This window comes from Chrysochloris asiatica, unplaced genomic scaffold (assembly GCF_000296735.1).
Source record: "Chrysochloris asiatica unplaced genomic scaffold, ChrAsi1.0 scaffold00061, whole genome shotgun sequence".
NCBI lineage: Eukaryota > Metazoa > Chordata > Mammalia > Afrosoricida > Chrysochloridae > Chrysochloris > Chrysochloris asiatica.
The window spans coordinates 16,052,934-16,065,113 of NW_006408579.1; the positions used below are offsets into that span (position 1 = coordinate 16,052,934).

Genomic DNA, 12,180 nt, shown 5'->3' on the forward strand with positions numbered 1-12,180 from the left:
GGTTTTTTGGCATTTTTTATGCTTTCTGATTGCTTCCAGGGAGATGTGATCAGGATGTGGGCTTCCCTTTTCATTCTTCTTACTGCTTAACTCAGAGTAACTTTCGCCGGTGTTGTTTGCCTACCTGGTGTATGGCAGTTGGTATTGGTTCTTGCCTGTATTGTGGGGTTTTACAGGGTGTGATTGTAACTTGACTATATGGCAGCAATTGCTGCCTCTTCTTGGTTAATATAGGGAAATAAAGAGTCCCCCTAAGGTAAAAGGGGTCCAAAACAGCAAGAGCAAAAAAAGGAAAAACAGCAACAAAACTAGCTTGGATACTGTAGTCTATAATCACAGAAAAGGGAGAGGGAGGAGAGAAGAAAAAAAAAAATCTGTAGCCTAATATGAGTGTGATTTTAATATCCTCTTTTAGCTTCTTGTCTTCAAGCCTGCCTGATAAATTTCAAAATGCCACTCTTGGTTGTTATGCTGTACCTCAGGATTTAATTTTCGGCCTGTTTTGTTTTTAAACTCTCTCTCCTCCACACCCCTTGTTCTGGCCTTTTCCCTATTAATAAACAGTTCAGGGCTGGTTGTTGAACTGCCTGTCTCTTTAAATGCTGAGAGTATCTGTGTGCATGCATGACACAATAACCCATCAATGGTGGGGTTGGGGGTGTCCACTCGATCAGGCACCCCCTCTAGTCACCAGAATGGAGATGTACAAACAGTGGGGGGCCAATGAGCAGATACTAAAAAAAAATCAGAACAAAGCAAAATCAACAAAGTATTTTGTCCACCTTTGCTCCAAGGTTCCCAGGGCGTTATTTTGTGATGGATCTGCTTGCTCCCCTGCTTGCTCTTGCTGTTTGGTCTTTTCTAAGTTGTTGGCTCTGGGCCTCTAAGGCTGGCCAATTCTAAAGTACGAGATTTCTTACTTCCGCTAGAAGTTCCACTAGCTATAATGCTTCAAATTTTTAAAATATTCCTACCTATGTGGTTCAGAGTTTTGCAGCTCTGCCCTGAACCTGCTTCGTTTGGTATTCTGTGATATTGCTCTTGTTTGATGTTCTTGATGCCATCCCATAGCTCTTCTTGTCTTCAGCCATTAGTGTCCAGCGCATTAAATTTATTCTTGATATATTATCTAAATTTAGGTGTGGTGCTATAGGTTAATGTGCTGGATTGCAAAAGTAGGTTTAAACTGAAAGATTGGAGGTTCAAGTTCACTAGCTGCTCCTTGGAAACCCTATATAGGGTCAAACCAGCTCAATGGCACTTAACAGCAAACAACAGCAATGTTCAAAGTCATATTTTGGTTCTTGTGGACTTGTTTCAATTTTCTTCAGCTTCAGCCTGAATTTGCAGATGAGCAATTGATGATCTGTTCCACAGTCTGCCCCTTGCCTTGTTTTGGCTAAAATATTGAATTTTACCACTGTCTCACCCCCCAGATGCAGTCAATTTGATTCTTGTATATTCCACCTGGTGAATCTATGTGTATATTCATCTTTTATCTGTTTGAAAAAGATATTTGCAATGAAGAAGTCATTAGTCTTGCAAATTTTTATCATGTGATCTTCAGCATCATTTCTATCGCCAAGGCCTTATTTTCCAACCACTGATCCTTCTTCTTTATTTCCAACCTTTGCATCCTAATCAACAGTAACTATGAATACATCTTGATTACATGTTTACCAATTTCAGACTAAAGAAGTTGGTAGAATTCTTAAATTTCATCATCACTGGCTTTAGTGATTGGTGCATATTTGGGAATAGTTGGAGTCCTGGTGTGGCGCTATGGGCTAATGCACCAGACTGCAAAGCCATTTGAACTGCAAGGTCAGTGGTTCAAGCTCACCAACTACTCCTCAGAAATCCTGCATAGGGTTGCTATGGGCCAGAATTGACTTGACGGCATTTAACAACAACAACAGTGATATAATTGGTCTTTGTTGTAGGTATATGGATATTATTTTATCTCAGACAGTATTCTACTTCAAGATAAATCTTGATATGTTCATTTTCCTGATGAATGTGACACCATGCATCTTCTATTTATTTTTCCAGGCATAGTAAATCACATGATTGTCTGATTCACAATGGTTAATACTAGTCCATTTAAACTTAATAACACCTAAAATATAAATCTTTATTGTTCCATTTCATTTTTGACAACTTCCAGTTTTCTTATGTTCATGTTTCATGCATTCCATGTACTGATTATTAATGGATGTTTGCAGCTGTTTCTCCTCATTTTGAGTTGTGTCCCATCAGCAAATTAACATCTTGAAAGATTTTCTCCATTTGCATCATCATGGACAACTCTACTTTTAGGAGGCAGCTCTTCCCCAGTTGAACTTTGAGTGTCTTCCAACCTGAGGGGCTCATCTTCTGACAATATATCTGACAATGCTCCACCACTATTTATAAGGTTTTCAGTGGTTAACCATTTCTTCTTCCTTGTCAGAGTCTGGAAGCTTATCTGAAATCTGTCCACCAGGATTGTTTCTGATATTTAAAGTATCAATGGCATAGTTCCTAGCATCATAGCAACATGCAAGCTACCATAGTACCACAAACTGACAGTCTCATATGCATGTAAAAGTTGGACAATGAATGAGGAAGACCTTGATACTTTTCAATTATAATGCTGGTGAAGAATATTGAATAATACCACAGATAGTCAGAAGAATGAACACATACCTCTCAGCAGAAGTAGTCAGATAATTCCTTAGCAGTCAGGATGTTGAGACTCTGTCTCACATACTTTGGACATAATATCAGGAAGGCCCAGTCATTGGAGAAGGACTACATGCTTGATAAAGAGGAGGATCAATGAAAAAGAGGAAGTCCCTCAGTGAGATGGATGGCGCTTTGGCTGAAACTGTGGTCTCAAGCATAGCAAGCCATGGTTGTGAGGATAGTGCAGAGCCTGTCAATGTCTCATTTATTTATACAAATGGTTGCTATGGTTCAGAATTGCTTCAGTGACACCTAACAACAATAAAAACAGGCGATTGCTTTGGATTGAGTTGTGTTCCCCCAAAATATATCTTGGAACCCTAATCTCTAGACCTGTGGACTAGTCAGGGTTTATAGTTGACCTTGGTTTGATTCATAAAAATACTTTTATATTATTAATCTCCAAACAGGTGGGGGGCATGTCAGTCATATAATATATAAATAGCTCATCAGAATGACATACCCCTGCCATCTGAAACAAATCTGAAGCTTCCATATGACATAAAAGTCTAATTATGATTTATTCACTCATTATATTCCCAACTTCAATTTCTGACATCATCCATTTTCCCCCCTTCTAGCCACATCCCTACTCAACCAAGCTATATTTCAACCCAATTTTCCTAACACAATCTGTTCTCTATGCTTTTCAGACCTTTTGTACATGCTGTTTCTTAACACTTACCTATTACAAATTTTCTGATAAACACCTTTAAAATTTTAGGACATCTTGGGATTGTTTCTTTGTGTTCATAGACCTCAGTGTTTACTGTAGCAAAGATCTTATCATACTAGTCTACTGAATATGCCCCTGAAGAAAAACAGTCATATTTTTCCTCACCATATTGTCTGTATCTCATAAATAAAAATGGTTTAAATGAATGTGTACACATCCATTCTTAACACTGGAAGAAAGAAGACCAACTTTGAATGCATATATGACTATTGGGAGAACATTACCATCCTAGTCAAAAGGAGTATCTTAATAGGAAGGAATATAGAGTGGTAAACAAATGTCTAAATGCTTTTCTCTATTAGCCAATTACAACAGCAGCTGCCAAACTATGACCCACAGGTCATAAACACCTCCAGGTCCATTTATTTAATAGCGTTGATGCCTGTTGTTGAGGTACAATAGTAGAGTATTGATGGCAAAAATTCACAAAGCCTAAAATTACTATCTAGAAATTCAAGGAAAAGATTGCTGATCCCTGGAATAGAAGATGTTGGTAAGCTATGTTCAATCCCAGATTTTCAAAATGGGAAGTATTTATTTTTCATTTATTGAATATTTCTATTTTAAGGTTTATTCTAGCATATTTCACCACTGTCTCTGTAAACTGAGGAGTTCTTGGTACACACATTTCATGGTGTATTAGGAAGTATTACTGCTAGATTTTCATTTTGAGATGAAATTCAGGCTCTGTGACAAATATAATCCATAGCTTTCAACATGAAACTTGAAGTAAAGATTGTCTGGTTTCAGATCAGACTGTAAACTAGAAATTGCCTTGGTAAAAACAAAACTCTGATGGTGTACAAAGGAATGCCTAAAACCTATCAGCTAAAAATGCTTTCCCAAAAATCTAGATGCAGAATTTATCAGAAGCTCATTGGTCAATTATCAGACTATTGCATTTACCATTGTTGTTGTTGTTATGTGCCGTGGAGTCGGTTCCGACTCATAGTGACCCTGTACAGGGTTTCCGAGGCTGTAAATCTTTATGGGAGCAGAAAGCCTCGTCTTTCTCCTGCAGAATAGCTGGTGGTTTTGAACTGATGATCTTGAGGTTAGCTGCCCAATTTGTAACCACTACGCTACCAGAGCTACCATAGTATGGTAAAACTGGAGCTCCTGGCTAAGCCCACCTCCTCCATTTTCAAGTGGCCATCCTGGAACTGGCCTGGCAGGGCTCTCTTAGCCGCCCTCACAAGCAGGTTTCAACAATGGCCAGGGCACCTGGCGGATGAAAGCAGCTGGGTGAATTCAAGAGCTGCATCAGAGCTTGTATTAACCCCAATTATGTTCTACCTAGACATAAATCAAAACTCCTATCAAAAATAATTGAAAGCAGAAACAGAAACTGACACTTGGTCATCAATATTTATTACAGCACTATGCACAATAGCCAAAAGATGAAAATAAATGTTCATCAACAGATGAATTACATAAAACATTGTATATCCAGGAAATGGAATATTGTTGTTGTTGTTGTCAGGTGCCATCGAGTCGGAACCGACTCATAGCGACCCCATGCACAGCAGAACGAAACAACGTCCGATCCTGGGCCAACCTCACTACCGCCGCCACACTTGACGCCATCAATGATGTCACCTGGCTGATCCATCTCATTGGGGGTCTTCCTCTTTTTCTCTGACCCTCCACCTTACCCAGCATGGCATCCTTCTCCAGCGACTGTTTCCTCCGGACAATATGTCCAAAGTATGAGAGATGAAGCCTAGCCATCTTGGCCTCCAAGGAACACTCTGGTTGCACTTCTTCCAAAACAGATCTATTTGTTCTTTTGGCAGTCCATGGTACTTTCAGTATTCTCCTCCAACACCACAACTCAAAGGCATCAATTCTTCTACGATCTTCCTTATTCACTGTCCAGCTTTCGCATCCATATGAGGTTATTGAAAATACCATGGCTTGGGTCAGGTGCACCTTTATTACTCAACCACAAAGAGAACTGAAGTCCTGATATCATTGCTGTTATTGTGTGCCTTTGAGTCAGTTCCAAGTCATTGTGACCCTGTATTGAGTTTCCAAGGAGTGACTGGTGGGCTTGAATGGTTGACCTTGTGGTTAGTAGTTCAATGCTTATCCTACAGTGGCACAGCAGGACTCCTGATACATTCTACAAAATGGATAAACCTTGAAAACACATGCTATGTTAAATAAATAAGACACAAGGAGACAACTATTACATGATCTCACTAGTATGAAAGATCTAGGATAGACAAGTGTATAGAGACCAAAGTTTATCAGTGGTTACCTTTGGGCTTGGAGTCCTGGTGTGGTACTGTGGGTTAATGCGCTGGACTGAAAAGTTGGTTTGAATGGCAAGGTCGGCGGTTCAAGCTCACCAGCTGCTCCTTGGAAACCCTACGTTGTTGTTATGTGCCGTGGAGTCGGTTCCGACTCATAGCGACCCTGTACAGGGTTTTCGAGGCTGTAAATCTTTACCAGAGCAGAAAGCTTCAGCTTTCTCCAGTGGAACAGCTGGTAGTTTCGAACTGCTGACCCTGAGGTTCGCAGCCCAATTTGTAACCACTACGTTACAGTATCGCAATATGTCGGAACCCACTTGACGGCACTTAACAACAACATACATATATATAGATATAGATATATGGAAGAGTCGTGGCTCCACACGATAAGCACTGTACTGCAAACCACAGCCCGCGATTGGAGCCTGCCAGCCACGCTGCAGGAGAAAGATGAAGCTTTCTGCTTCCGTAAAGATTTAAAGCCTAGGAAACCCTATACAGGTTCGCTATGATTTGGAATTAACTCGAAGGCACCTACCTACGCTTAATGACAGATTTTCCCTTTGTGCTATCACCTCCAATATCTTGTCTGCAACAGAAGTGTGATAAGGCAATGACTCTTGTACAAGGCAGCAGAAATTTACTCCAGAGTTGATAAAACATATAGCAGTATGACCACAGGTAGAAAGCATGTTTGGAAGTGAGTGTTTAAGAAACTAACAAATTAGGATATATGGTACAATGAAGACACAGCTTTACTGAGTCTATAAGATTCTTTAAATCATTCAGAGAGATAAATGTCAGAATGTACTTCCTAATTGAAAGATATAATTTTGGGAAACTGGAGTTTTTAAGATTTATTATCTTTTATATTTGATCATGAAGGATAAAAACTTATTGGATTATTTTAAATTAACCACCCTCTCAGAACCTAAAACTACATTAGATCAGAATTACTCTGTAAATGGAATTATAGTATGTTTCAGGTATTAGAATTAGTACTCTTTCTTATTACCTAAAAATATTAATACTTTCTCTGATCTTAAAACCAAACACTATTTTAATATCAGAAAATATATATTTGTTTTCTTTTCCTATACATGATTCTGTCTATGATGGAAAGAAGATTCTCCTTAGGAATTTGGAAGTTATTTATTTATTTTATGTCTTTTAGCCTGTGTCCTTAGATTATGCCAAAGATGTTGGAGAACCAGTTATCTTCACTCTGTTCCAAGTCTGCAACTGTAACCATGTCTAGCCTTTGAGGAAGGGGGTGCTCTCATTTCTCAAGAATCAAAGGGCAAATTTGAGTATGGAGGGTTCGGTGTATATCCATCACCACTTCTAAAGGAAAAACTGAAAGGTCACAGGACAGCATCTTAATGTCTATACATACACATGCAGACAGGGCTGCAGGGATGATATCACTGGGCAAGTGTCAGAAGGGCTTACCCTTCTGAGTAGTGGAGATGGATTTGGGCTGAGCAACAAAATTTTCTTTATCCAAGGCTGCCAGAGATCAAAGGCCTAAAACTGCAGGAGAACTGGGCTGAGTCTAAGATCTATACTGTGATCTTGGAACAAAGAAAACGTGTTCCCTTGTAGATATGCATCACTTGACATAGATCTCTGTAATACTTATTCACACATCAAGAATTTCAAAGTACCCAACTGAAGACAAACCCTGCTTGTGGAAAAGGTAGGCCATCAATGCAGATGAAATTATCTACAATTTTTATACATTTTGTTAACTATAATATTTCTAAAATTAAGAGGTGATAAGATCTTATCAAATTGTAATAATGATTTTCAAATCTGTATGGTACATTTTATAGTCATTATTTTTCTGCTACATGTGTATACTAGTCATTTATCACTACAGACATATCTTTGTCTATAGACATATCTATGGGAGTTCCTGGGTGGCAGAAATGGTTAATGTACTTGTATGCTAATTGAAAGTCCACCTAGAGGAACCTCAAAAGAAAGGCCTGACCATGTATTTCCAAATCACCATCCACTGACAACCCTATGGAACACAGTGCTGCTCTGACAGCCTCTTCCTAGTTGGGATGGGCTCTATAGCAACTGGTTTGTTGTTGTGGCTTTTTTTTTTTGCTCTTTGATGCCACATTATTTGTTGAGACATTTTTCATATCTTTCATGTAGCAGAATATCTATTTTGTTACCTATAATATCTATTATCTATTCATGTTGTTTCTGTCACCAAGGTCATGTTTTCCAACAACATTTCTGTCACCAAGATCATGTTTTCCAATTATTTCCATTTTTTCCAACAACATTATCTATTCTGACTCAGGGCAGTGATTATTTTGGTTACTCAATTAGCTTAATAAGCAAAATGATTTTAAATATCAACTTCCAAATGAAAAAAAAGAACAATTAATAAAAGTCTTCTGTGTGTTGTTGTTGTTAAGTGGTGCTGTCAAATCGATTCTGACCCATAGCGACCCTGTATAGGGTTTCCAAGGAATGAATGGTAAGCTTGAACCACTGACTATGAGATTCAAATGACATTGCAGTCTGGTGCATTAATCCACAGCACCACACCAGGATGACAAATTGAAGAGCAGTGAAGTCATATCCATCCTCAAAAAGAATAGTTTATGATCTATCTTGAAGTACAATGGTGTCTGTGACAGGATAATATCCATACACTTACAATGAAGGCCAATTACTACAACTATTATTCAAATTTACACACCAACCGCCAATATCAATGATGAGGAAATTGAAGAATTCTGTCTGAAATTGAAACAATATGGAATCAAGGTGTATTGATAATTACTGGTAACTGGAAAGCAAAATTTGAAAACAAAGAGCAGGGATCGGAAAACATGACCTTGGTGATAGAAACAACATGATAGAATTTTGTAATACTTATTCATTGCACATACTTTTTCTGCAACATAAATGGTAACTATACTTGTGGACTTCTCCAACTGGAATAAAAAGTAATCAAATTTACTTTATCTTTGGAAGAGATGGTGGAGAAACTCAGTACAATCAGCCAGCCAAACAAGTCTGGAACATCAATTGCTCACATGCAAGTTCAAGCTGAAACTGAAGAAAATTAAAACAAGTCCACAAGAGCCAAAATATGATCTTGAGTATAATCCTTGTACATATAAAGACCATTTCAGGAATGTATTTGACTCATTAGACACTAATTATTTAACTAGATGAGTTGTAAGATGACATAAAGAACATCATACATGAAGAAAACAAAAGATCATTAAAACAACAGGAAAGAAACAAAAGGACTAAAATGTATCAAAGAAGACACATTTTAGTCTTTTTGAACAGAGAAAAGCTAAAGGTAATGGAAAAAATAATTATGTGAAAGAGCTGAACAGAAAATTTCAGAGGACATCTAGAAAAGACAAAGTCAAATATTATAATAAAATGTGCAATGGCCTAAAGTTAGAAAAGGGAAGAACACATTCAGTATTTCTCAAGTTGAAAGGACTGAAGAAAAAACTCAAGCTCTAACTGCAATATTGAATGATTCTACCAACTCGCTAGCACCTAACAACAACAACATGGGTAAAATATTGAATGATGCAGAAAGCATCAAAAGATGATATAAGGAATTCATAGAGTCACCGAACCAAAAAGAATTGGTCAATGTGCAAACATTTTTAGAAATAGCTTATGATCAAGGACCCAAGGGTATTGAAGGAAGAAGTCCAAGCTGCACTGAAGGCATCAGTGAGAAACAAGGCTTCAGAAATTGAAGGAATACCAATTGAAATGTTTCCACAAATTGTTGCAGCACTGGAAGCAATCACTAGTCTATGCCAAGAAATTTTGAAGACAGCTACCTGGGCAACTCCCGTAAAGATTTGCAGTCTCAGAAACCGTGCAGGGTCACTATGAGTCGGAACCAACTTTATGGTATTTAACAACAACCTGGCCAACCAACAGGAAGAAATTCATATTTGTACCCATTCCAAAGAAAGGTTACCCAAAAGAATGCATAAATATCTTAACAGTATCATTAATATTACAAGTAAAATGTTGCTGAAGATAATTAAAAATCATTTCAACAGTGCATCCAGAAGGAGCTGCCAGAAATTCAAGCCAGATTCAGAAGAGGATGTGGAATGAGGGATATCAGATGGATGTTGACTGAAAACTGAGAATACCAGAAAGTTGATGACTTGTGCTTTATCGACTAGGCAAGGCAATCAACTGTGTGGATCGTAACAAACTATAGATAACACGGTGAAGAATGGGTATTCCAGAACATTTACTTGTGCTCATGAGGAACCTGAACATAGACCAAGAAGCTGTCATTTGAACAGAACAAAGGGATTCTGAATGATTTTAAATCAGGAAAGGGGTGCATCAGAGTTATATCCTTTCTCTATATTTACTCAATCTGTATGCTGAGCAAATAATCTGAAAATCTGGACTATATGGAGAATTTGGCATCAGGATCAGATGAACGCTCATTAGCAATATGTAGATAACACAACATTGCTTGCTGGAAGCAAAGAGGACTTAAAGCACTTACTGATGAAGATCAAAGAATACTGCCTTCAGTATTGATTATTTTACTCAATGTACAGAAAACAAAAATCCCCACCATTGGATGTATAAATAACATAATGCTAAGTGAAGAAATGACTGAAGTTGTTAAAGATTTCATTTTACTTGGATCCACAATCAATCCCTATGGAAGCAGCAGTCAAGAAATCAAGCAATGTATTGCACTGGGCAAATCAGCTTCACAAGACCTGTGCAAAGTGTTAAAGAGTAAAGATGTCAGTTTGAGGACTAAGGTGTGCCTGACTCAAACCATGGTATTTTCAATTGCCTCATATGCATATGGAGTTCTGGTGTGGTGCTGTAGGATAAGCACTGTACTGTTAACCACAAGTTGGACAAGGAATAAGGAAGACCATAGAAGAATCAATGCATTTGAATTATGATGTTGAGGAAAAGTACTGACTACATCATGGATTTCCAGAAGAACAAATAGACCTGTTTTGGAAAAAGTAAGGCCGATTGATCCTTAGAAGTGACAAGAAGTGGCAAGACATCATCTAATGTACTTTGGACATGCTATCAGGAGGTACCAGTCCCTGGAGAAGGACTTCATACTTGATAAAGTGAAGGCCAATGTACAATAGGAAGATCCTCAATGAGACAGAATCACACAATGCTACAACAATGGGCTCAGACATAACATTAGTTGTGAAGACCACACAGTGTTTCTTTCTGTTGTACATAGGGTTATTATAAGTCCAATTCAACAACAACAACAACAAATATATGTCAGACATTTTACTTTATACTGTTGTTGTTATTAAGTGCTGTTGAGTTGGTTCCAACTCATAGCAACCATGTATAGAGTTTCCAAGGAGGGGCTGGTGAGTTTGAACTGCTGACCTTGCAGTTCAAACCAACCTTATGTGCTTATCCTATAGTTCCACACCAGCACGCCAATTTTATGCTTGTTGTTAAGTGCCATTGAGTCGTTTCAATCCATAGCGATCCTGTATAGGATTTCCAAGGAGCAGCTGGTGAGTTTGAACCACCGACCTTGCAGTTCAAATGACTTTGTAGTCTGACACATTAGCCCACAGCAAAAAAGCCCTTACCTTCAATATGCCATATATGAATTATTCATTAAAAAAACATGAAAAGTATATATTTGGATATTTCTAATGACCAAAAGAAATTTTAGGATTTTTAATTGTCTTTTTAAACATCAATATTAGGATTATTTACCATGATGTAGTCGCTTGACATTGACAGATGTGCCAATTAATTAAGAGTTATAATTAATGGGGTTTCAACAATATTTAGATATTTAATAGAAAGTTTTAATGGGAGCATAGGAACCAGCAACTCCTTATCTGAAGAAATTGTTTTTGTTAGAATCTCATTTGTCAAAAATATTTGCAGACTGGAATTTCAACATTTATGAATTACATAGTTTTCCAAGATTAAAATATTATGGAAATAATGAGTAACCTATTTTCTTCCATTAGACATGTTCTGAACTTGGGATTGTCTTGGTCAACCTTATTGATTTATTGACAACTTACCTAATGAAAAGTAGATCTTTTCGGATGAGAGACTCCATACTTTATTCCCAGGGACTGGAAACAGAGCTTTACACCAGATGGTCAGGTTGTTCATTTGGGCTGTTTCATTAATGAACACCTTTGTCAAAACAGACTTCAGTTCCAAATATCCGCCTTTGTCTTTTCTCTCTTCATTGGTAATATATATTGCTAAGGGACAGAGCAGAATATGGTTAAGTCACCAGTTTTTTCTATATGAACCAGAAAGGAATACCAAGTCCTGGCTGGAGATGTTTCAATGTCATTGAGTAGAGTCTAAAGTGGTCAAAAAGCAATCTCTGTGTTGTTGTTGTTGTTGTTAGGCACCATTGAGTCACTACCAACTCATAGCAACCCTATG

General features: G+C 37.8%; 1 protein-coding gene across 2 annotated transcripts in view; it reads right to left on the reverse strand.

Moving 5' to 3' along the window:
* Nucleotides 1-12,180, reverse strand: part of CD96 (CD96 molecule) — a 166,181-nt gene that overhangs the window by 56,672 nt on the left and 97,329 nt on the right. For both annotated transcript variants that reach the window (XM_006864191.1, XM_006864190.1), the window contains one exon: nt 11,802-11,990. In XM_006864191.1, coding sequence (XP_006864253.1) covers nt 11,802-11,990 — 189 coding nt within the window. The remainder of the gene's footprint in view (nt 1-11,801; nt 11,991-12,180) is intronic.